A 26,250-nucleotide genomic window follows, 5' to 3' on the forward strand; every position below is an offset into this window, starting at 1 on the left:
TTACTGTTTTATGCACTTGCTTTTTAATTCATACAAAAAGGAAGAGAAGTTACAGAACATAAACACAATCATACTGGCTTTAATATTCACCTTTGTAGTTATCATTACCAGTATTCCTACTTCTTACAGCCTCAGGGCGTGAGGCTGCAGAATTCTGCAGGATGAGCGGCAGAAAGACCCCCAGCCCTAGGTACTAAGTCTATTTTCACCCTGCTTCTCTGAGCTCTTTTCCCATAATCCCAACAGGAGCCATACATGTCGCCTTTACAAGAGAAGGGACTGACTGGGCAGAAGGTGCCTGCAGAGGGCTCTGTCCCTCCACCCTGGCCCTTCTCAGGCCAGACCTGCCACTGCAGCTCTGGGAACCACCCGGAACCCTCCTCCTTTTCATCCTTCCCCACTCCCTTTAGCAGTGGCATCTGCCCTCCCTCAAACCAGGGGCCAGAGCTAAGTGGGGAGAGTCCTTGGTCAAAGGTTGGAAGGGTGGGGATTAGAAGACAGACCACCCAGCTTCAAATCTTTTTCACCACTTACACCTCTAAGCCCTGAGCAAGTTTTTGGAATCTGCGTCTGCCTAGCGTGTCTCACGGGGACAATAAACATGGTGCCCACTTAGCAGAGTTGTGGGGAAGTCGAAGGAGATGAACATACAGTGTCTGGCGAAGAGCTCAGTAGATACCAGCTCCACTGTTACTGTTGATTTGAACAGGAACTTTCTCAGGGTTTCACCTTAAAACATTCTGACGAGTGGGATCCATTCTTGCTTGGCCATGATGAGGAAATGCAGGTTGTGTGCCCCTCCACCAGGTAAGCCAACAGAGGTCATCAGGTTACCTCTGTCCACCGCAGCGTAACACCTGGGAGTATGGCTCCAGGCCCAGCACTCGTGCTTGCCAGTGACTCTTACCGCCTGCCTTCCTCAGAAGGGCAGGCCAGGACCGGAAAAGGAGTTGAACAGCCATGGACACACGGCCACCAAATAAAGGGCTGAGATTCTGCTACCAAATCCAGTCTCTATGAGAAACAAGACATAAAATTCAATGAAGGCAGACACAGAGATGGCTCAGGTATTGGAAGTAGAGGCCTTAAAACTATGTAAATGTGTTAAATGGTCTAAAGGAAAAGGTGGATTCTATGTGAGAACAGATGGGGAATTTGAGCAGAGAGATGAAAATATGAACAAGAACCTACGGAAACTGGAAAAGTCCAACTCCATAAACTAAGGATCTATTCATGGGTTTATCAGTAGATTGGACACAGCAGAGAAAGAATCAGTGACCAGAAGACGAGACAGCATCCAAACTGAATTATAGGGAGAAAGATAACTCAGAGTCTGCGATATTAAGACAATAAAAAGTCTAAATGCACTCGTAATTGGAATTCTAGAAGAGGAGGAAAGAGAATGGGTAGAAGAAACGTTAGAGGAAATTACGGCTGAGAATTTTCCAAAACTGGTGTAAGATACCAACCCACATATCTGAAGTTCAGTAGAGCCCAAACAGGATAAACACAAACAAAAGCATACACAGGCACATCAGAGCCAAACAGCTGAAAATTCAATAAAAAATCTTAAAGGTGGTCAAAGAGGGCAAAAGGGTACATTATCCACAGGGAAAACAGTAAGGGTGACGGCTGACGTCCCACCAGTAAAGACGAAAGCAAGACGACGGGAAGAGCTCCTTAAAGTGCTGAGGGGAAGGATGTCAAAGCAGACTTCTCTGCCCAAAACACCCTTCAGAAATGAAACTGAAATAAAGACATTTTCAGGTAGATAAAAGTTGAGGTAATTAGTCTCTAGCAGACCTGTGAGAAATGCTGGAAAAAAAAAAAGTGCTCAAGACAGATCAAACTGAGTTGGTTTTGTCACCTGCAACACAAATGGAAAATGTTCTAACTTTCTAGAAATCAAAATATGTAAATATGGGTCCAAGCCTCGTGTGGGGACGTGTGGCCCTCCCCAGGGGGAGACTGGACAGGCGGCCCCGAGAGCCAGGCTGACAGCAGCGGGAGAGCAGCCAGAGGCCACGGAGCTCCTGGAGGGGCACGAGGTGGCTGAGGAGCAGATGAGGCAAAGCCCGAGTTCCTGATGAGCCACGTGTCCCACCCAACATTCATCCCGGTGGGACAAAAGCCGGTCCTGGGTTCTCACGGCGGCTGAAGGCTTCACTTGAACTGCTCGGAAACCCGCAGAATGGTGTCTGATCCCTCTGAGATGCTACAGTTTCCATCAGTAGAGAAATTTTCTGCCTGTAAGGGTATACATCTCTCAAACTTGTATCCACTTTTTGTGGCAGTTTTAATGGGGTGGAAGACAGCAGACAAATTATGCCCCTTCCTCCAAAAGAGGCTAAAACATCCTGATCACAGTAAACACTTACGGAGCCCTAATGCTCGGATGCATTAGCATCCTCTCCTGCTGCTTTGACGCGGCAGAGAAAGAAGACACTTGAAGTCAAGAGGCTCAGGTGTGAAACTGGCTCCACACATCACCCTCCCCCCCGTGGACATGGTTTCCTCGTCTGCTATCTGAGTGTGACTGAGATGGCTCCGTTACATCAGCATATGAATCTGTAACTCTGGCTTATGCAGAATTCAACATTTTTTCCCTTCCATGTCGATGGCAAATTTTGTAGTCAACTGTTTATCTGCACCTGGCATGCCCTCTCAACTGTACGCACTCGGAGGGCAGGGACCACGTATGTGCACATCTTGAGCTGGCATCTGTGATACGGTGTCTGTGGTCACTAATATCACACAGAGGAAACACAGGAGGAAACCGTGTTTTCAGAAGGTGATCTGGAGTAACAGTCAGCACGTCTGCTATGAGTGGGTACGCTGAGGGCTTCTACTTACAAGGCCCACCCGGACCACAGAGCATTGGCAACATCCTGCAATGATTTCACCCAGGGCTTACATCACCCCGCAAACAGTACCAGCTCCCATCCTGCATCCCCCTGAGGTGGAAGCTTCCTCCGGGAAAAGCCACAATAAAGAAGTGAAACCAAGTTTACTGTTTCTCAAACTGTGACAATCATGTCTCTTCTTTGCATTTGGGGGGAAGTGGAAGGAAAGAAATGTGGGTGACCTGGGTACAAGTGACCTGGTTCAACCCACGGGAGTACAAAGCGGGTGGTGCAAAGAGCAGAAACGGAGCTGCCAGTGGAGCGGGGCGCTAACCCTGCACCTCTCTTCCTAGCCGCGGTTCCTGGCGGCCCACCACCCTGCAGCGAGGAGCTGACCCCCAGGGCGGTCTGTCAGTGCTGAGGGCACACACTGTCCATTAATTAACGGCCTTCATAAAATTACCAGTCTACCTATGCGCAAACTCTGAGACCGTTATCACAGATGCCAACCCAAGATGTGCATATGCATATGCACACACACATGCACACATGTATATGTGCACACATGCATGCACACATGCCCACATGCACGACTAGACTCACCCCTCTACCTGCATTCCACTGCTTCTCAGCCACATCAGCTGGGAACATTCGAGACCCCCTCAGTTCCTCTTTCGACACACATCATCTCACCCAGTCAGCACCTACCCTTTAATAAATGTTTCATTTATTGAAAAAAGTTGATTCTGAAGTATAATTTACCTATAATAAAATGCACCCATTCAAGTATTCATCTTGACTTGCGGCTCATTGATGAACTAACAAATCGTGCAACCATCTAGGCACACCACAAACAAGATCTGGAACTTTCTGTTCCTCCAAGAAGTCCTGTGTACCTTCCCCATAACCAACCCTCAGCCCCAGGAAACCCCTGAGCTGCTTTTTGTCACTGTCAACTACGTTGCTCTTTTCTAGAATTTTATACACAATAGTGTGTGTTTTTCACCCAGCTTTTGTTCAGCCAAATGGTCTTGAGATTTATCCATGCCATTGTATGTCAGCAGTTCATTTTCACTGTTGAACAGTATTTTATGAATACACTGCAATTTATCTATTCATCTTTCAGTGGATATTTGTATGTTGATTTTGTATTCTTTGACTTCCTAAGTTCACTTAGAAGTTCTAGTAGTTATTGTCTTTTCTTCGTTTTGTTTTCTGGTTGATTTCTTAGGATTTTCTGGGTACACAATCACGTTATTTGCAAATAAAGCCAGGTCACATCTTCCCTTCCGCTGTTTGCTTTTCACTGCTTGCTCCGCTGCACTGCCCTGACCTCGGCTACCAGGCTGACCAGCACGGTTCTGATGTCTTTCGCAGCTGGGACTTCTGGGCCACCTTGGCCCCATTAAGGCCTATTTCAAACTCTGTTATTAGTGCGAGTCCAAAGCAGACTTGCCTCCAGGGGTGGTCCAACCCTATCACGAGAGCATGACTCCTTACAGGGCTTCCACTCAGGTCCGGGGGCTTTACTGAGGGTCCCCCTGTGGTCAGAGTCAGGATTTCTCCTCACCTTCTGAGACCAAGTGTTCAGCTTGTAACTCCTTGTCACTGTTGCCTGACATTCTAGGATTTTACTGTGAGGATGTGTGGTGGAGTCTGCAGCCAACTCAAGGGGGTCTGCTGCAGGTTTCAGGGGCCTTTTCCTGCAAAGCCCCCTCCACCTATGTCTCCCCAACAGTGTCTGGCTGCCTCCCTCTCCCCAACATCCAATCTGCACCTCAATTCAGCTAGATGCCAGGCTGTTTGTTCCTCCCTCATGCTTGTTGTCTGAAAACCACTTTGATGCAGAAAGTTGGGGCGACTGCAGGGGTCACCTCACATCCTCCTTCCCCTGGGGACCAAGCCCCGCACAGTCCGAGGGCAGTCATTTCCCGCTTCCCCAGTTTGTTTACGGAGGGACGCTGCATCAGTTCCGTTATTCCAGCAGGTGGGAGCGCAGGCCACATGGGCACCTGATGATCTCGCGCAGTGAATTCTGAGCAGGTCCCTGCGCTCCTGGCCTCGACACGGGCAGTTCTCCACCGGGAAGTAAAACAGACACCCCTTGAAGAACTGGACCAGTACAAATATACAAAATGCTCTAAGCAGGCACAGCACAAATCATCGAGCCTGGAACCATTCTACCACGAGCACAATCAGACTTCCACATTCCGAGAGACAATCCCAGTACAGGAGCCCAGCGTGGCCTCCGACATCCCAGATTCTGGGGACCTCCGATGCTCCCCAGCCACCAGCCTGACACATTCCAACAGCTGCCCAGACTCACTCACCTCTGCCATCTAGCTGCCCTGACAGACCCCAGTCCGAGTCCCACAGCACCTGACTCCCCCTGAGCTGGTGCTGAGGCCTGGCCCAGGCCCTGCCTTGCAGCGTTTAATAAGCTCAGCTCAGCGAGACAGGGGTTTCTGAGTAACCCTCGTAAGCTGTGACCACCGCAGACACTCCAAGGGGGCATAGCGGGGACCCAGGACGGCCACAGCTGGAGACACTGACCCAGAGGCCCCCTACTGAGACCCCTGGGTCTCCCCGTATCTACGAGGATGAGACAGTTCAGGCCTAGCCTGAGCTCCAGTGCCTTCTGGCTGAAATCCCAGCTCTGCAGGGGTTTATTTCGTCAGCCCTAGGGAAGAGTCTCTCGGACCTTTCAGTTATCTGATCGAATCTGTACTAGTTTTAATTTTCCTTGGTGAACATATTATCTATCAGTGGAAAAATCACCCCCAAACTTAGTGGCCTGAAAAGTAAGTATCTCACAGTTTCTGAGGGTCAGAACTCGGAGTGGCCCAAGTGGACTGTTGTGGCCCAAAGTCTCTAAGGGCGTGCAGGCAGGCTGCTGGCCAGGGGTGAGGGGGCAAGGAGGCTCCTGGAGAAGCTTCTCTTCCCGGCCTGTCCGCACAGATGCCAGCAGCCCGAGTTTCCTGCTGTTGGACAGAGATTTCGGTTCCTCGCCATCTGGGCCTCCCCATGGCATGGCAGCTGCCCTCTCCCAGAGCCAGTGACCTGGGGAGAGTGCACGTGAGCGGCCAAAACTTAAGTTGCAGTCCTTGTACGACCTAATCCTAGAGATGACGTGCCATCCCTCCTGCCTGTGCTTCTGTCACCGGTGGGGCGGGACTCCCCACCATAGTGGGGTCCGCAGGGCTGGACTGGTCAACAGACCTCCATCGCCTTCGCCTGGCTCGGCTGTTGTGTTCAGCTTTCCCACCCCATGCTTGGTGCAAAGCAGCATCAGGACAGCCAGGGTCCCTGGTTCACGTCATCTGGGTTCTGGAGACGTGTGTGTGTGCTTGTGTGTGTGTGCTGCTCGGCGATACAGTAACAAAACTTCATGTGTGTGTTTGTGTGTGTGTGTGTGTTGCTCGGCGATACAGTAACAAAACTTCCTGTGTGTGTTTGTGTGTGTGTGTGTTGCTCGGTGATACAGTAACAAAACTTCCTGTGTGTGTTTGTGTGTGTGTGTGTGTGTTGCTCAGCGATACAGTAACAAAACTTCCTGTGTGTGTGTATGTGTGTGTGTGTTGCTCGGCGATACAGTAACAAAACTTTCTGTGTGTGTTTGTGTGTGTGTGTGTGTGTTGCTCGGCGATACAGTAACAAAACTTCCTGTGTGTGTTTGTGTGTGTTGCTCGGCGATACAGTAACAAAACTTCCTGTGTGTGTTTGTGTGTGTGTGTGTGTGTGTGTTGCTCGGCGATACAGTAACAAAACTTCCTGTGTGTGTTTGTGTGTGTGTGTTGCTCGGCGATACAGTAACAAAACTTTCTGTGTGTGTTTGTGTGTGTGTGTGTGTGTTGCTCGGCAATACAGTAACAAAACTTCCTGTGTGTGTTTGTGTGTGTGTGTGTGTTGCTCGGCGATACAGTAACAAAACTTCCTGTAAAAAAATGATTTTATCTAGTATTTCTGTTGAAGTGTTGAAAGCATCCCCCAGAGCCGTCTCCACGTTGCTTCTAATCTTTAAAATCCTATTCATCCCTCACGATTTAGCCCAAATACAGCCGCTTCCGTTAACTCTGCTCCATTACCTCCCCGCCGCCCACATCCCGGGAGTCACCACGTCCTCAGTTCCACAGCGACTGCACCCTGAGCTCTTCCCTCCCCAACAAAAGGCGACCCAGGAACCAGATTCTGCGTCCGTTATTTTGGGCGTCTGACCCCACTCTGCCGGTTCCTCTGCCTGTCCCCACAAGGGCAGCGAAACATCCCGCCCACAGAGGGAGCTCCCTAGCTGTTTACTGGCCTCCGTGCTCGTTTAAAATGTATGCCAAGAAATTCTGACCACAGAGCCGGGGGCTAGTGGGCGGCGTGGGCTCAGGGGAGCATTACCGTCCAGAAGCCTCAACTCGATGCTGTGAGGTCTGCTCCTCATGGAAATGGGCTTCCCAAAGGGATCCCAGGCAGGCCTCCCACCTCAAAGGCCTTGCAGATGCTAACAGGTGTGCGAATTTAAACAGAATTCCCAACATCACCTGGTCATTTACTGAACCTGATCGTAAGTAAATCAGTTGTGAACTGAATTGTTTTAAATAGTCCGAATTTAGATTTCACATAATACTGTATTGAAAACTGTTTAATGTTCCTCTTGAGATCAACATGAGCAGAAATTCAAGCATCTGTCTCTGATGTGGGATATCCTGCTCAGTCCAGGGCTGTGTCACCACGGCAACCAGGTGAGCGGGAGGCGGGGTCTGAGGGGGAGACGCAAGCCGGGAGGAGTCAGCACCCGCACGGCAGCCAGTGTGCCCAGCGCACCCACCACCCCGCAGCCCCTGTTGGGGGGCGTCCAGGCCCCGACGGTGAGGATGCCCGCTTTACTGTCTGCTCCTGACTGAGACAATTTCCCACAGAACCAACGGAGCAAGAGGATAAACACTAGGAACCTGGAACGTCAGTGGGAAGAGTCCCGCGGGGGCCAGGTCTTCCGGGCAAGCTGACGGAGAAGAGGTCGGCCTCGGCTCACCGCAGGGGCTTCGAGCTGAGACGTCAAGGAGGCAGTGTGGCTGCCCTCCGGTCAGCCGGGCTCTGTGGGGGACCCACCACCCGTCTCCCTGCCCGCGATCACCCCGGGCGCCCGGCCACCAGGCCGCCCAGCCGCCAGCGGGAGCAGGACAAGGAGACCGAGGGCGGCGGCTTAGCCTCAGCAGCCCTTCTGCATGATGTCCAGTCCCGACGACTTCGTTATCTCCAAGGTCGTGAACACCTGTTCCCAAGGAGAGAGCAAGACAATTTATACTTAGCTGGCGACACTTCATGCGGCTTTAAGGAAACACGTTCCGGGGGGAGGGTGTAGCTCAGGGGTAGAGTGTGTGCCTAGCATGCACGAGGTCCTGGGTTCAATCCCTGGTACCTCCACTGAAAATAAATGAACATACCTAATTACCTTCAAGATAAAATAAATAAAAATTTAATTAAACTTAATTAAAAATTATTTTTTTTTAAAAAAGAACGCAGGTCAGCATCACCTACAGAGCCGGGGCTAACACAGAAGGCAGACAACGTATTCAGAACAGCGTCTCAAAACACACCAGCTGAAGTCAGGTTTAAGGACTCCTGTCTCCGTACCTCAGCGCACGTGGGGTGGATTCCAACGGTGTCATCCAGCAGCCGTTTTGTGAGCCCACATTTCATCGCGGCCGCGAATCCCTGGGTGATCTCACCAGCATTCGGTCCAAGGATGTGAAATCCTACCACCCGCTCCTTTCGAAGGGAAACCCGGCAGGTTAATGGTCTGAACAGGAACCCAGTCATCAAAGTTTGCAGTCGAAATTTACAGCATCTCCCACAGAAAAGCTACGCTAATGTCGAGCTGAGCAGAGAACATTACTATGAACCCGAGCCACTGTAAGACTGTTCAATGAGCCAGCAAACGCACATTCTGAGTTAATCTGCACTCAAATTTACTACAACAGGCAATTTACCCACTGCACGGAGTTCATTAGTGTGATGTAACCTTGGAATTATGCTGAGACACTGTGAAACAACAACACAACCATCCGAATGGAAGTCCAGCGCTGGGCTAACTGTAAGTCCCAGGGCAGCAGCTCTCCTGGGGCGGCATGGCCTCTGACACCGCTCAACAGAGATCAGGGAGTGGCCGGTGGAGGTCCCCCAGAGGTTCACCTCAAGTGAGCACAGGAATGATGAGAAAGTGAAACAGCCTTATTGCTGATGTGGAGAAAGTCTGAGTGGTCTGGACGGAAGGTCCGACCAGCCTCCGCACTCCCTCCAGCCAGAGTCTAACCCAGCGCCAGGCCCCACCCTCCTGCAGCTCTGACGGCTGAGAGGTGGGGAAGCTACAGCAGGAGAGTCTGAAGGTAGCAGAGGTTGGTTCATGAGGTTTAAGGAAAGAAGCTTCTCCGGAACATCAGCGCAGGTGAAGGCGCAGGTGCTGGTGGAGAAGATGCGAGAAGTTCCCCAGGAGACGCAGCAAAGATCACTAGTGATTTCCAGTGTGGACGACACAGCCTCCTGGTGCAAGGAGGTGCCGTCGAGGACGTTCACGGCTAAGAGGAGAAGCCAGTGCCTGGCCTCCGAGCCTCCAAGCACAGGCTGCTCGGGGCTGAGGCAGCTGGCGACTCCCAGGTGGAGCTGCTGCTCTCCTGCCACTCCCAAAGTCCTAGGACTCTAAAGAATTGTGTTAAATCTAACCCCCCCCTCCCCCCCGTGCTCTGTAAGCGGAACGACAAAGCCCGGATGACAGTGCCTGTTTACAGCATGGTTTACTGAGGATTTTCAGCCCACCGTGGAGAGCTACTGCCCAGAAAAAGCATGCCTTTTGGAGTTTCACTGCTCGCTGACCAAACGCCGGTCACCCGGGCGCTGAGGGAGACGGACGACGAGGTTCACGTTGTTTTTGAGGCCGTGACACCGCGTCCTTTCTGCAGCCCACGGACCTTGGAGGGTTTTCGACTTTCAACTTTTACTACTTAAGAAAGACATCTGGTCAGCCTCTAGCTTCCACAGATGGGATTCCTCTGACGGATCTGGGCAAAGCCAGCTGAAAACCCTCCGGGAAGGAGCCCCCATTCTCGATGCCAGTAAGAACAGCTGTGATTCTGGGGGAGAGGTCAAAATATCGCCCGTGACAGGAGCTTGGAAGAAGTTGCTTCCGACCCCCCTGGATGACTTGAGGGGTTCACGGCTTCAGTGGAGGGAGTCACCGCAGACGTGACAGAAAAGCAAGAAAACCAGAGTGAGGCATGGGGGCTGCAGGTGTGGCTGGACTGCCGCAGCCGCAGGGGGAAGCCTGGAGGCGGCGGGGCTGCTGCCTGTGGGCGAGCAGAGCGCGGTCCCCCGCCAGGGAGCCTCCTCCCAGCCAAGACGCCGTGGAGACGGCTGACGCGACACCCCAGGCTTGGGACGCCGCGCGGCCTTGGCTGGGAAAGCAGGGGCAGGGTCTGAGACAACGGACTCCAATTGCGAAAGACGTCCTCTGGGTAAAATGCAGCCAAACAGCATTGTGGGCTACGTGGACGCTGCTCCTGAAAGGAAGAGCCCACCGATGCAGCAGGCTTCACCGCTGTCTTGTTTTAAGAAGCTGTCCCAGCTGCCCCTCCCTTCGGCCACCTCCACCCGACCAGCCAGCCGCCACCAGCATCGGAGCGCGACCTTCTGCCAGCAATAGGATTGTGACTCGCCGAAGGCGCAGATGATGGTTGGCACTTTTTTGGCAATACAGTGTTTTTAAATTAAGGTATGTACATTGTTCTTTTGGACATAATGCAATTGCACACTTAACAGGTTACAGTCTAGTGCAAACATAACTCTTATGTGCTCTGGGAAACCAAAACATTCTGCGACTCACTTCACTCGACAGTTGCTGTACTGCCATGGTCTGGACCAAACCCATGGGATCTTTGAGGTGTGTCCGTATTTCCAAGTGCACACGACACAGGCCTTACATTTTATCACTGGTGACCCAGATTTTCACAGGTCCTGCCGTTCTAAGCTGACAAGCCAGCCAGCTCTGGGAAGACATGTGTTCTGATGATTTTGAGAAGGTCAGCCTCAGTGACAGCCTGTGACGTGTTCAACCTCCGTGAGCGCAGTGCCTGGGTGAGTTTGAGAGATTTCTGCCTGGCCCTGAGAGCCATCTTTAAAGAGATTATACAAACCCAAATACTGGAATAAAAGCAACATTTTAAAATTAGAGCATTTCTACTTCCAACCGTGTGACGTACGTTGTCGAATTTATTGCAGATGATCTTTGCGTAACAAGCATTGTTGTCTCTGCAGGCCACCGTCCACTCGAGCGGCCAGAACAAAGTGTGGTAGACCTGGAACAGAGAGGCCGAGGTCAGGGTCTCCGGGAACCACACCCTGACAGGCTCCGCATGATACGAAGACAACAAGCACCCTCAAATGAACGTCTTTTCCTTTCGACTTGAAATACCACCTTTGTCACACACTAATCTTCTCAGCATCTGCATCAACCCGGATTTGGAGTTTGCCCCCAATCTTTCTGTCCCCCTGTGTGGCCTGCAGCACCCTGTTAGTCGCCGCAGCTCTGTGACCCTTCTTAGCATCCACAGCGCTGGTCTCCTGACAACCACTCGTCCTTTCCACAAGTTTTCACTCTTTGATCAGATTACACACAATAATCAGAGGCAACATTTCAAAGCTAAGCTGTGAAGAACAGCCGCCCCGCGCCACGTCACCTCCTCTTCCGGCTCTGCTTGCTGGGGAGGAGGATTTAACTTTCCTCCCTGGCCCCTCCCCACCCCCATTATAGTTAAATTCATCATTAGATTAATGCCAGCGTTTCCTTCACTAGGTTGAAGCTCTTCACAGAAAAATGGACGCCCACATGCGAAAGGATGAAGCTGGAGCCCCACCCCACACCGTGTAATGCAGAATGGATCACAGACCCACACGTAACAGCTAAACACTCTGGAACTCTTAGAAGACAACACGGCGTAAATCTCCGCAACCTTGGGTTAGGCAATGATTTATTACAAGTGATACCAAAAGACAAAAGATAATAGGGGAAAAAAAGACAAACTGGCCCTCATCAAAGTGACAGATGTTTGTGCTTCAAAGGGCACCATCAAGGAAGTGAACGAGCACGCCAGAAAGGGTGCAAGTTTTACAAATCGTGTCTCTCGTGAAGGACTTGTGCAGAGAACACCTGAAGAACTCTTCCAGCTCAACAATGAAAAGCCCAAGTAACCCAGCTTTTAGCAGGGCAGAGGATCCGAACGGACAATTCTCCCAAGAAGACACAAAGGCCAGCGAGCACAGGAAAAGGTCTCCACACCACTGGTCACAGGGAGATGCAGACCAAACCTTCACGAGATGCCTCGGGGCCGGCGCAACAGCTTCCCAGGGCTGTTCAAACAGCTTACCACACACGTGGCTTAAAGCGGAAGAAATTTACATCCTTACAGTTCTGGAGGACAGAAATCTGAAATCAGATTGTCACACAGCCAGACCCCTTTCTAAGGCCCTAAAAGGAAAACCTTCCCGCCCCCTCCGGCTTCTGGCGTCTCCAGCGTCCCCTGGCTTTTGGCAGCGTGAGCCCAGTCTCTGCTTCTGTCCTCACTGGCCTCCCCTCTTCCATCTCTTACGAGGACACCTGTCACTGGATTTGGGTCCCACCGAGAACACACAGGATGACCTCAAGACTCTCAATTCCACCTGCAGATACCTTTCTCCCCCTCAGACAAGGTCACGGCCACAGGTCCTGCAAGTGGGCTGCGGACATATCTTTCTGAGAGTCGCCATCCAACCCACAGCACGGCTGTCATCAAAATACACAGACAAGAACACGTGTCGGCCAAGACGTGGGGGGACTGGAGCCCTTACCATTGCTGCTAGGAGTGTAAAACGTCTGGGCTTCTTCACTCAGGCCACCGTGGCATCTCCTTCCCTCTCTGCCTCCCTCCTGAGTGGCAGTGTCAGGGGCGGAACGACTGCCTTTGAGAACAGCAGTCTACTCCTTTTTCTCTGCCCTTTGGGTAACGCCTCCCCTCGTGCTGGCAGGTGTGTGAGTAACCTCACCTTCTGCTCGCATCCCAGTCACAAGCACAGGAAGCTAGAAGCCCAGAGACTGCGCAGGGAGAGCCGGTGAGCTTTTGGAACAACAGACCAGAGTGCTGGACCTCTGAGCGGTGAGGGCAGCCTCCCTCCGTGGGCCTCGTACTGCAAACAGCGAGGAGCTAGACTGTGTGTCTGAGCACTGGGACCTCATTACAGGGTTTGAGGTGGAGAGACCGCACTGGTTTTTACTTTTAAAAGAGTCTCTGGCTAATATGTGATGAGCAGACTGGACTGGGTGGAGAGTGACCAGGAGGCAGGAGGTAGCAGGGCATCGGCAGGAGGTGATGGCGGCTGAGCGGGCGGGGAGGGAGGGGGAAACAGGCATAAATGGGTTCACATGAGACACAGCCTGGCGGCAACCCTGACGGGACTGCCCGGAGGCCTGACTGCTGATGGAGACCAACAGGGAAGAGCTCAGGGTGCTCTCAGGTCTAGAAGCACATTTAGGGTTTCTTTCTGGAAACCAAACTTGTCATTGGATTCTCAGAGAAGTTCATATTAAACAGGTTAAAACCTTGATTTTACTACACAGTTCTGCGCTAAGTCAGGGCACCAGGGAGCCACACGTTAGCACAGCCCTATCCTGGAGCCTTCGGGAACCTTTCTCCTCCCACCCCCCCCCCCCCCAACTGAGGTACAGCTGGCGTCCAACATCAGGGACATACTTTCTCTCACGCTGACTTGGGCGTCATGCCAGCGGCTGCTCTTCTGGGTCTAATAAGAAACAGTTCTAGAAGACCCACTACTGCATCTACTAGGCAGGAATCTTAAGGGTATGATTCACCAAATCTCAGTGCCCCTTTTAAGGAACTTGAAGGAAAGGCTCTCAACTTTCCCTCCTCAAGGCAGGCAGCAGGAAACTCAGAGTGACATTCTCAGCTTAACCCTAAAGCAAGCCCGCAGGCCTGACGGCATGAATTCCGTGGCCAGGTTAACCTTCCTTCTTGCTCCGTCTTAGTACTTCTACCCTCACTTTCTCTTCTCCCTAATATCTTCACTTTAAACGGTATTATATGTGTATTTATGAGAAGCTTCCTCAAATCTCTTTGTAATGGCAACATTATAAAAATTCCAATAGATCAAATTTTCGGTCCTGTAAAATGCAAAAAATAAATAGGTGTATAGACCAGGTGAGCTGATGTGCAGTGAGCGGCAGGAAAGAGACCTTAAAGTCACTGCACAGACGTGGGAAATTTTCCTGGGAGGCGCCCTGCACCTGGCACGGCCTTCTCCATCCTCCCTCTCACCTGCCTGCCTGTTTACTTTTTCTTAATTTCAGACAGTTTTAGAGCTGAGTGTTAAATCCGTAATTGTTACTGTCACTTTTCCGAGCCCCAAGTAGAAGTTCACAAATGCAAAAAGGAGTTAATTATATACACTGATCAAATAACGTCCTCTAAAGTGCAAACTTCCCTTGGAAAACACCATCTAACATGATGTGATGAAGTTGTGATCATTGTGGTTCCCAGCACCAGAGGTGTGGACGAGAGTTCAGAAAAGTCACCGGACCGTTTAACTCGAGTGTATCTGCTGTGGTTTAAAGGGATTCCCAGCGACAAAGGGAGTGGACTGAGAATTCAATTCTCTTTTCCTCAAAACATCAAGTGGTCCCAACCCTCTGACCCTGTTCACTTCTCCCTCCCTCCTACATGGGGAGAAGGCGCAGGAGAAAGCCACTCAAACCACCCACCAAAACACAGTGTAAGAAAGTATTTACGAGGTACTTATGTCTGGGCGGGCGGAGACGGGGAGGGGCAGCCACCCTTTTGGGAGTCTGAAGAGCCCGCGGCCCCCAGCAGGCGGCAGCCCTGAAGCTGCCCAGCCTCCCGGGGCCCGTGGACGGGGCCTCCTGAAGCCACGTGCCCGAGGCCTGAGTCCAGCTCCCGCCTTGCCAAACCGGAGCAGGTGGACAGCTGACCCAGCTCGGACCACCTGAAGTCCCTCAAGACTTGGAATTCAATCGGTTGGTCGTCAATCAGTCCCTCCAAAGACCAGTGCTACGGGGTAAACCCGGGAGCAGCAGAAAGGCCGTATTTTGGCCACTCTGTGCATTTCCGTTTCTGCAGAAACAGAAGAATGGACAGTGCGTGTGCACACACACACACACGCACGGCAGGAGGGGGGGATCGTGGAGATGGCCACCAATGCTGGCTCGCCCCCTTCCTAAGGCCTGAGACAGGCCTGCAGGCTCCAAAGACCTCATAACCTCCTTGCAGAAGCTGCCCAAGTAGACGTCTGTCCCTGTGACTCAGGAGTCCTAATGCACACTGGGTACAGCCTTCTTCCCCAATTGTACAATTATTATTAGTTTGCTAGAAAGAGGGTCTAAGTTATTAAATTTCCCACTTTCCTGAAATAGGAAAAGAATTTCCTACAGTATAATCATTACAGTAACTTGCAAAACAACCAAAAAAAAAAAAAAAAGTGCCTTAACCGTTGACTAGAGAGAAATTCTTAAACTGAAACAAAGCATTCTTACTTCCAGATTCTCCCTCTGATACTCCTGGGCGGCCCTCTCCTCGGAGAGCCCACAGCAGCCGTACTCCAGCGGCGTGAACACCACGGTCGGAACGTTCACGTAGTCGCACTGGAAGACAAACAGGTCACAGTCTCGCACCTCAAGACGCTCTGACAGTGAAGATCCACAATGTGCACACGTGTGAACAGAGAGCACAGCTGCCGTCCAGTGAGCACCCGTCACCTCTCAGGGGACCCAGTTACACTGAGCGCACGGCGACCTGGCTCCAGGGCAGGGGCTACGCACGGGCCAGTGATGGAGGCCAGTTCACTGGACACTGGGCCATCCCAGCCTTGTCACATGTCACGTGACCGCACCCCTGTGGGGGTGAGCACTCCTGGGTGGGGTGACTGGCCCGGACCACCGGGGGGATGGCCACGCACATGGGGACTATCACACCACGGGCCAGGATCTCACAAGGCCGAGGCTACAACCAGACCCCTTAGGGCCCCTACAGCCTGAGACGGACCGAGAGGCCGACGCGGGAAGACTGCACAGTGGGAGACCGGGCGTTCGCCGGGGAAGGCGAGCGTGAGCACAGGGAGCGTCCCCGCCCGGGGGAGGGGGTGTCCCGGGGAGGGCGGGCAGCAGGGACAGCCAGAGGGGAAGGCCACTGTTCTGCCCGCTCCCAGAGCCCCTCAAAGGGCACCTGCCCGCAGCATGCATGTCCCCCAGCCCCGCCAACGAGTACAGGCAACTAGGTCAGGGAGACCTCCAACCCAAAGAAAGTAAGAAGCTGACCAGAAGTCTGAAAGGTGAGCTCTGTCGGTGACCGTCTGTCTTTTGCAGGATATGCCCCAGAGGCCAGGGGAGAATCCCCGAGGTGCTGAAGCCCCCGGGCGAGGCGCCGGGCCCAGAGCAGCAGTGAGACCCCAGCCCCAGCCAAGCGTTTGTTTCCTTTCCCAGCGCTGCCGCTGTGTGGTTCTCCTTGACTTTTCTGAGGCCTCAGACGCTCGTCAGTCTGCTCATCAACCCCGCCCCCCACGGCTTACTAGGGACCCCCCACCCTCAGCAGGTGCTCTGTCTCCTGCTTCGTAGTAACTGAGGAAAGTCAACAGGAAATTCCTCAACTTCCCCTTTCACCTAAAGCACATTCTCCACAGCCTCCTCCACTTGAACGTGGCCGTGCCTCCGCCCCCGCAGCCTCCCCTTCAGCCCTGCTCCCTTGACCTCCCTCTCCACACACGTGGCTCTGTCTTCCCATCCCTCCGGCCGCGGCCGCCACGGTGAACTTCTGAGGACCCCAGGCAACTGCAGTGCCTCTGCACACCCGAAAGGCTCCTGCCCTGGGGCTGGGGCATCCTCCCTGCCCACCCACAGCCCCGGGCCCCACTAGGGCCAGCAGAGCCTCGGCCCTGGTCACCCCCACCCACCAGCGCCACAGGTGCACGACCTCGCGGGGCCCCTGCATCGGAGACGTGCAGCACACATGTCCCCTACGAAGAGCATGCGCCCAAAACAGCCCACCAGACTGGCTCGTGCAGAGCATCAGAGGAACCCAGAATGCGCAATGCTCTACTAGAAGAGTGGCCTGGGTCCACCAAAAATCACAGTCGTGAAAGAGAAAGCAAACAGACAAACGGGGGACAGAGGCAGGGGCTGCATCGGACTGAAGGGGACGCAGGCGGCAGAGGAGCCAGGTGAGCTGTGTGACTCAAACGCACACCCGGGACACAGACGCCGAGGGGCCAGCATCGCTGCGCCCACCTTCACCTTCTCAACACGTAAGTGCAGCTGTGGTCATGAGGGTGGCCATCCTGGTCCACTGGGGATCCATCACTGACCTCTGCCACTTACTGCAAGAAGCTCAGCAAAAAACCAGCCTAAGCGTTGTAATTCACACACTCAGAAACGGAGAGAGAGCAGACGGAGGCGCCGGCGAAGGCCCGAAGGTAACTGACTACTCCCCCCCGCGGTCTGACGTCTTTCTAAATAAAAAGCTGCTGAGGGAAATGATGGTCTTCGGCAGGCCCCACGGCCTGGAGAGGCCACGCCGGCTCTTCCCTGTGCCACCACAGATCTTTCATGATCTGGAACCAGGTGAATTTTCCAGCATCATGCCTAACTGTATTCTGTTGCACCAACGGCTCTGCCTGCATACAGCCCAGCTGCTCGGAGCACCGAGGAGGGACATTCTCTGTGTGGGACGGGACACTGGCATCCTCCCCCACCACCCTCATCTGCTAACACCGCGCAGGGCCACGTGCTCCCGAGCCCCACGACACCCCCATCCAGACAGAACCCAAATGCAGAGAAAGGTGCTTTTCTTGTTGCCTTCTTGTGAGAAACGCCCTTGGCCTCAATTTTGAATTGTTGCTCCTTCCACAAGGCCCACCTCACATCTGTGATCGGAGACTACGAGGGCAGAGGAGGTGCCAGAAATCACCTGCTCACACCACCAGCTTCATGGATGGCCATGCTGAGTTCACACGCCGAGCTGGCGAGGGCCAGGGGCTGGACCGGGCCAGGGGCCCCTCCCGCTCGGTGGCTGTCACCTCCCACTTGGGACACCTTTTCCAATCCCTGCAGCCTGGGAAGCCCCTGGCAACCCCTACATGTCACTCGGCACAACATCTTGCACATACAGATACACACGAAATGTTTATTTAAACCATCAGTAAACAGTTCGTAACTATAAACGATTTATGGGAGAAAGCTTCCCTCGCAAAACAAGCCCACTGTGTCGTCGCCACTAATTTTCTTTAAGTTGCAACTGCGATTTAGACATTATCTCAAAAACAACAGCGAGAAATTTACCTTTTCTAAACAGCCGCCAAAAAGTCTTCGAGCCAGCAGCTTGCCCGCCTGCATGGCCACGGGGGTGAGCTGGGGCTTACCCTCCAGGACGTCCCCGACAGCGTAAACGTAGGGCACGTTGGTCTGTTCCATGTCGTTCACGGGAATTTTGCCATTCCTATCGGATTTTGGAAGGAAGAAATCCATTGTGACAGCACGCTGGGACACACCACCACTCCGGGAGGAAGACTGGCTCCACAGAGGAGGCCCAGGAAGCTCCCGCCCCCCACAGGACCGGGGGCTCTGGGCTGCGGCTGAGGAACCAGGCACACACTCTGGATGCTGGTGGTGCCTCCAGGCTTCCCCAGACTCACACTTACAGCTTCTCTGCTCATAGACATAAACACCATGCTGCCTCACGCAAAGTAGGTGAATATATTTCCACAATCATTTTTTAGTAAAAAAATGCCTCAGATATTTAAGGAACACAAGAAGAGTTACCCATGGACTAAGGACAAACCTGGACTACAGAGCTGGCACTTATTATAAATAGACGTAAAGCAGTAAAACTCCTGCACCTCAGGGATTACGTGGGGCTTCCAAGAGGTGGTCTGTAGAAGCGCTTTACTTTGTGCCGCGATGGGCGACGACGCCATGGGTACTTACTTCTCATTGATTTTGACACCAATCTTCTCCAACCCGATTCCCTTCGTACAGGAGTCACGACCGATGGCCAGCAGAACCTGGACTTAGAGAGACCAAGAGCACAAGTTACCAGCATCACGGAGGAAACAGGGAGCATCACCGGGGACCCTCCAGGCATTCCAGGGATAATTACAGAACATTAAGGACACCCTATGCCAATAAACCTGACAGCTTAGATGAAACAGATTCCTCGAAAGGCACAATTTACCGAACTTACACACGGACAATTCTGAATAACCCTAGGTCATGGGCTGTACTGTGCCCCCTCCCCAAATTCACATGTTGAAGTCTGAACCCCTGGGACCTCAGAATGTGACTGTGCTTGGAGATGGGGCCTTTACAGAGGCGGTCAAGGCACAACAAGGCTGCTGGGGTGGCCCCAATCGTTTGACTGGTGTCCTTACAGGAAGAGGAGACTGGGACACACAGCACTAACTGTGTGGTGGTCGCAGGAGCATGCAGGGAAGGTGGCCATCTGCACGCCAGGACAGAGGCCTCAGAAGACACCACCTGCTGACACCGTGATCTCAGAGGCACGTGGCAGGCCCAGCGCACGTGGCTGCGGCAGCCCTAGCAGAACAGCGCCTCCTCGCTCATCACAGAGGCTCAACTCACAGGTTATCAGCTTCCCGCAAATTACCTCCAGACCCAGACAGCATCACTGGTAAAGTCTACAGAGCACTTAAGGAGTGACACCAAAGGTACCAGACTCCCGGGACGAGGGAGAAGGGGCAGGAGGCCAGCAAAGACACGGCCACAAGCAAACAGGGCGTTAGAAGAAAGAAAGTCAGGCGCCAACCCTCCTTGTAAACACAGACGCAGGCTCCTTCACGAAATGGTAGCAGGTAAAACAGAGTAACATGAAAAAAAAGGATAACTGATGGTGACCAAGTGCTGTGTCCCAAAAACACATGTCTGGTTTAACACACAAAAACCAACCAATGCAATTCATCATATTAACAGAACAAAGGAGAAAGCATCTAATCATTCCAACAGACGCGGAAAAAGCACTTGAGAAAACTGAACCCCCTCTGAGGATTTTAGCAGCACCCTCAGCACACTCCAAACAAAAGAACACCCCCCAGCCCGGGAGACGCATCTGCGAAAACCCGCGAGCTTCGGCCCCAGCAGTGACGCGAGGTTCCCACCCAGGGACTGGGCGACATGGAACTCTCCGGGATTCCACTCACCTCGGCTCTGGAGGCTTAGACAAAGCAAGAGAAGAAACAGAGCACACAGACTGGAAAGAAGAAGCAACACTGGGTTTCATGCAGAATAAGCCCTAAGAAGCCCCAATACTGTCAACATATAAAAAGCACTTATATTTCTACATACTACCAACTAACCATTGAAAATTAGTTTTAAAATACCGCTTACAATAGCTTAAAAATATGAAATGCTTAGAGATAAACTTCACAAAATACATGAAAGGCCTCCAGAGCAAAATCATAAAACATGGCTGAGAGAAGCTAAAGCACTTGTAAATAAATGGAAAGACACACGAGATAGGTTCATGAACTGGGAAAGTCAACACTGTTAAACGCCAGTTCTACCAAATTCATCTACAGCAGCAACTCAATCCCAATCCCAATCCCAGCAGGTTTTACTTTTCTAGAAATTGGCAGCTGTTTTCAAAATTTACACGCAAAGTTGGAGATCCCACCCACCCTGGTCTGAGACTTACCATAAAGCTTCAATGACAAAACGAGGTGGTGCTGGTCCCGGGTCAGAGGGACAGACAGACACACGGTTAAAGGTTACAAGATTTCAACAAAGGCACCCCAGCAATTCGGTGGGGGAAGGGAGTCCTTTCAACAGACGCGCCTGGACACGAACACGGAGAGAGAGGTCCCAACACCCGCCGCACACTGCGAACAAGTTAGTTCAAGGTGAATTACAGACCGAGACACGGAAGATAAACTACGGAGCTTCAGGGAGAAAACACAGGAGAACATCTCCCCGACCTCTGGGTGGAGCACACAGACAGCATCGACCAATAAACCGAGCTTCAGAAAGACTGTAAAACTACTGCTCGTCAGAAGTACCACAGGAAGTAAACAGGCAAGTCCCGCCGAGAGGAATGTTCACACACGTCGCCTGAGAGGCATGGCCCCACGACACGCACCACTCCCGCAGCGAGGGACACAAGCTCAACACCCAGCGAAGACGGGCTGGATGCTCCAACAGACACTTCAAAGGGGAAATATTTCCGTGGCCAAACACACACGTAGTCATCAGGAAGATGCAGACAAACCTCTTTTTGTTAAAGAAAATTGAATATATCTTCATAGAACATTCTAGGCCCAGGTGTTTGCATCAGTGAATTCTATCAAAGAACTAATTCTAACATGACACGAATGCTTCCAGAGACTAGAAAAAGAAGGAACATATTCCAAGCTTCTTTCAAGAGTTAGAATAACCCTGACACCAAAATCTGAAAAGTTCAATACAAGAAAGGAAAACTATAAGCCAGTACAATTCTATGACTGTTGATGCAAAAATTCTAAATAACCAAATCCAACTATATATATATATATAAAGCATTATTAAGCTGGGTTTATACCAGGAATACAAAGTTGACTGAACATTAAAAAATTAATGTAAGTCAACACACTAACAGATTAAAGAAATTTTTTTCATCATTAACAGCTACAGAAAAGAAATCTTACAGCTAAACATCCACTCTTGACTTTTAATAGACAAACAAACAAAACCCCAAAATAACCAAAAAATACTTAGCAAACAAGAAATAGAAAATGATTTCTTAGGGAGGAGGTTATAGCTCAGTGGTAGGGTATCCCCTTAGCATGAACAAGGTCCTGGGTTCAATCCCCAGTACCTCCATTAAATAATCAATAAACAAACAAATAAATAAACCTAATCACCACCACCCCAAAAAAAGAAAAAAAATTTTTAAAAGAAAATAATTTCTTTAGCTTGTTTAAGAATATCTACCAAAACCCTACAGAAAGTATTACTTTCTGGCATTGGAGCACTGAAAACTTTCCTGCCGACAGAGAACCAGGCAGGAGCGCCCGGCTCTGCACTTCTCCACACCGACTGGAGGCCGAGGGGAGTGCCCCTGTGCGAGAAAAAGAAGGGGAAACGGGAAAGGTGGCAAAACCATCGTTCTCACACACAACATGAACACGTATAAAGAAGACCCCAAATAATCTAAAGATAAATGATCAAATACAAGGTCAGCAAGGTTACCGAACACTCAACCAAACCACACAGATCAGCAGCACTTCTGTATCAGCAACACACAGGTAAAGACAAAGACATGTTTTCAAAAAGCATCCTCTGTAACTACACAAAAATGTGTAAGTGCCTAGACGCAACCCTAGCAGAGGGCGCTTCGACGTCTGCAGAGAACCGCGGGAACTGCCGCGGACGCCCTACGGAAGAGGGCCTGGACGGCCGGCGGCTGCGGGCACGTCGCGGGCTCCCAGCGGACCCCAGAGGCCACGCGACGCCGATCGAAGTCTCAAAGGCGGTGATCTTAGTCTTGTTTTTGTCATACATATTTTTGGTGTTGGTGACCCTCTTTACATTGTTTACTGTTTTAACCCAAAGAAATCATGTTTTAAGAGTATACAAAACATAAATGCACAGTTTATGTTAAAACTACAAACTAGTTCATAAAAGAAACGCTGGTGCCCAGAGGTCCTCAGCGAGTGAGAACCGCTGGGCTGCCCTGGCTGCTCGCGTTTGGAGCGCGGATTCCCCGGGAGCAGCGCCAAGGCCGTCCGGCCTCTGCTCCAGGCCGCGTTCCGGGCGCAGCTGCACGTCCACGCGGCCGGACTCACCGTGTTATAGACGCCCTCCACCGTCTCCGGACCCTCCGTGGACCTGGCCACCACCTTCAGCTTTCCCGGCGAGCCCTTCTGCAGCTGCAGCACCTGGCGGGGGAAGAGAGCGGCGCCGCCGCCCACGGGTGGTCAGGCGTGCGTGTGCGTGTGCGCGTACGTGTGCACGTGTGTGTGCGTGTGTGCGCGCGCGCGCGCGCGCGCTCAGGTGCGCGGCTGGGCGGACAGGAAGCGGGCCCTCAGCGGGCGCGCTCTGGAGGCAGAAGTGAGTTAGCCGGCCGGCCGGCGGCAGCGGGAGGCGCCCTCCCAGGTGTCGGCTGAGGGGTCGCGGGGACCCGGGCCCTTCCTGGGAGCGGAAGTGGGCCCGGAAGGTGGGCGGGGGCTCCGCGCTGTCTGGAGAGGGGCTGGAGTGGAGGCGCTCCCACACGTCTCCACGCCCCCGCCCAGCGGCCCCGCTGGACAGGACGGGGGCCAGCCTGGCTCCGACCACAGTGCCCGCTGCGACCCTGACAGCAGGTTCACGGGGGGCCAGAGGGGAGAGGCAGGGAGCCGCTCGTGTGCGCGTGCGTGTGGCCGGGGCTGGCCGGGGCCAGGCGGGCAGGGGAAGGAGGGTCCCGGGAGTGGGCGCCGGCGGAGTGGGGGGACGCAGGCCCTCGTGCTGTGACAGGAGTGACCAGGGCACAATAAAAGGCTCGGGGAGAGTGGAGCGGAACAGCAGGACCAGGCGTGCCGTCCCGGACTCACCGCCACCGGCACGAACTTCCGCAGGAAGCGCACGCCCAGCCGCTCCAGGGAGGAGCCCAGCCTCTCCGCCATCTCCTGGTCGAAGCCCCGCAGCAGGACGGAGCGCACCATGACCGTGACCTCCAGGCCCAGGCCGGCCAGGAACCCGGCGCACTCCAGGGCCACGTAGGACGCGCCCACCACCAGGGTGGCACCCGGGCAGTAGGGCAGGGAGAAGAGGTCGTCGCTGCCGAGGGAAGGGACCGGGCTCAGTCTGCGGGAGCCTCCACTGTGTGGCCAGCTTGGCTTTTAGCAAATCAAATTAGTGGCCCACCAGCAGAGAGTTTTTAAACTACAAAATGGAGTAGAAGACACCAGACCACATTCTATGAAATGAGAAGAAATTCTGCTTTGTCTGTCTGGTGTGTGTGTGTGTATGAGTACACCGGGACGACCCCCAACAATGTATTTCTTAAAGTGCACCTGGTCAGAAAGGCTTGAAAGCCCTTGTCCCACTTTATGCACCAGGGTCACATGTCCTCTCTGTGGCCGTCCGAGGAAACTCCTGTTACATCTGTGTCAGGATGGCGTGCGTCCCTGGAGTGCTTGGCTGTCATCACAGACACAAACCCTAAAGCTCACCGTGTTCACGTCTTCACTCTGGGCTCCAGGAGGTTTACAGCCAAACTCCCAGGACAACCGCCTGGGAGCCTACAACACACCCATGGGCACCAGTGTGACCTCGTCAGCCAGCCTGTTATCTCTGCCCTGTTACGTTAACTACTTAGCGCCTCGCACTGTGTGTACTTTGTCATCAGTGCTAATCTCCTGTGAAATGAGACGGGGAGACACGTAAACACCATATAGCTCATGGTTGATCTCACCTCGTAATGCAGTATTCTTTAGCTCCTTGGATTCCCAGATACCGCGGCCTCTCCCCTGTTGCTATGACAAATTTGGCAGCAGTATAACACGTTTTCTGTCCTTTTCCATTGGTCGCCTTGAAAACAGAAAAGTAAACTTCACTTTTCAACAACCACCGGAGATTCTGACACCCAGGGCACACTAGTTGCTACCCTTTGGAGACTCCCATCAGCAGGAACACAGGTGCAAAGGCAGTGACGCGTGCAACACCTCCCACACGGAAAACACCGGTCAGCAGGATGGGCGGGGAGCAGCGGGGCCTGGCTGCGGTTGGGAGCAGCCGTGGGGGAAGGTGGGCAAAGTGGCGTCTGAGGAACATGAATGCCAGGAAGTGACAGGGAAAAGGGGCACCAGCCACAGGCGAAGTCAGACACAGGTTGGCGCCAAACGTGCAGACTCTTAACACGCTAGCATGAAAATCTGGGCCCTGAGGAATCTACAAAGGTTGGTCCTTGCTGTTTATTTTCAATGACACAAGCAAATCACAATCACAGTTTCATTAAGAATTAAGAACCGATGGGTGGTCTGAACAGTGGATGGAGGGAGGGCCGCCTGGAGGAGGCGCCCGGCAGACCAGCCAGGCTGGAGGGGGCGTCCTGAGCGCAAATGGGAGGGGCAGGCTCTGCACAACCTGAGAATCCAGCGCCCGGCTGGGACTCCCTCCCTGTTCCACGTGGCCACGCACTTTCCCAGTTTTCAGGGACCAGCTGAGACCTTTCTAGAGACAACAGGTGACGAATGACCACAAAGTGACCTGGAACCTGTCCACACCCCATGCTAGCAAAGCAGAGGACAAAAGTCAACTGGACGCTGAGGGTGACATCTGACTGTCTTCCTGATCCTGACTTTAAATGTCTGTGTTCACTTTCCACACATCAGTCTTACAATACACAATGCTACAAATACAAACTATATAAAATACAGTAAGTCAGATACTACTTTCTTAAATAATTCTGACCATAATTTAATTAAAGGATAAATTAAGCAAAATATGCATTTAAAACCCTCTGATACTAGTTCTTTTATGAATAACATATATTCGAGTTCTAGTTAAGGTTTCATTTTTCAAAAAAATTAGACAGTTAAAATTTTGACCTGTTTAGACTTTTGACCTTTGGACGGCTGAGCATTTTCCCCAACAAAGCTAACAAAGCCAAAAGGCAAACAATAACTGAAAACCGAGGTTTCTCTCAAGGGCCATTTCTTCCCTGTAGCCAGGGAAGCGGGAGCAGCGCGGGGCCAGCACGAGCAGAGGGGAGGAAGGCGGCCAGTGGGACAGGCCCCCACAGACCTTGACTTTATGGTGCTCCACAAACTCTCCGTGGGCGTTGACGTAGGCCACAGCCTTCTCCCTCAGCGACAGCCTGCAGCCCCAGTTCAGGGAGCCGACGTGGGTCTGCACGGCCTCGGTCAGGGTCCCCCAGTTGTGCTTCACTGGGGAGAAAGCAGGGGGGAAGGTGAGGGGACTGTGCGTTCACCCCAAGCAACACCTAACACACGAGCCATCCTCCGTCTGTACCGTGTTCACAGCAAGATGTGAACAGAAGGTGGTGAGCAGCCTGCACCAGCGAGACAGCCCGCTGGCTGGGACGCGTGCAGGGAAGGAGGGAGGCCACACGGCCCAGATGCACGTCATGCCCCTTCCTAGGACGTCGCCTGGTTCGCATGTGTCCCCGCTCACACCCAGGGCCCGGGGGTGCCGCCCAGCAGTGATGCCCCCACGGCCCTCTTGCCCTCAGACACCTCCTCCCGCCCCCCAGACAGCACTCTTCCAGCCCCTAAAGACCGCGGACCCCGAGGACCTTGGGCACCCTGTGGCTAAATCCACACTTCACGTGCCCTTTAGTTTCCGGTTCTCATGAAAGATACTCTGTGCCAGAAGTTCCAAGACGAG

General features: G+C 52.7%; 1 protein-coding gene across 6 annotated transcripts in view; it reads right to left on the bottom strand.

The window, feature by feature from the left end:
• TXNRD3 (thioredoxin reductase 3) overlaps positions 1-26,250 on the bottom strand; it is a 39,141-nt gene continuing 12,891 nt past the window's right edge. Inside the window, exons 7-18 of one of the 6 annotated variants that reach the window (XR_012499781.1) lie at positions 25,648-25,790; positions 24,317-24,432; positions 23,454-23,679; positions 22,710-22,802; positions 18,862-18,938; positions 18,217-18,373; positions 15,421-15,528; positions 11,084-11,179; positions 8,466-8,600; positions 7,784-8,103; positions 5,658-5,903; positions 1-1,014 (exon numbers count right to left, since the gene is read on the bottom strand). Coding sequence is in view for 2 of the 6 variants with exons in the window: in XM_074344169.1 (XP_074200270.1) it covers positions 8,041-8,103; positions 8,466-8,600; positions 11,084-11,179; positions 15,421-15,528; positions 18,217-18,373; positions 18,862-18,938; positions 22,710-22,802; positions 23,454-23,679; positions 24,317-24,432; positions 25,648-25,790 (1,214 nt within the window). In the remaining 4 variants the exon portion in view is untranslated. Of the gene's footprint in view, positions 5,904-7,455; positions 8,104-8,465; positions 8,601-11,083; positions 11,180-15,420; positions 15,529-18,216; positions 18,374-18,861; positions 18,939-22,709; positions 22,803-23,453; positions 23,680-24,316; positions 24,433-25,647; positions 25,791-26,250 lie in introns of those variants that run through there. The other 5 variants (XR_012499782.1, XR_012499779.1, XR_012499780.1 and 2 more) reach the window with 5 other exon arrangements.

The sequence above is a fragment of the Camelus bactrianus genome, chromosome 17, assembly GCF_048773025.1.
Source record: "Camelus bactrianus isolate YW-2024 breed Bactrian camel chromosome 17, ASM4877302v1, whole genome shotgun sequence".
Taxonomy (NCBI): domain Eukaryota; kingdom Metazoa; phylum Chordata; class Mammalia; order Artiodactyla; family Camelidae; genus Camelus; species Camelus bactrianus.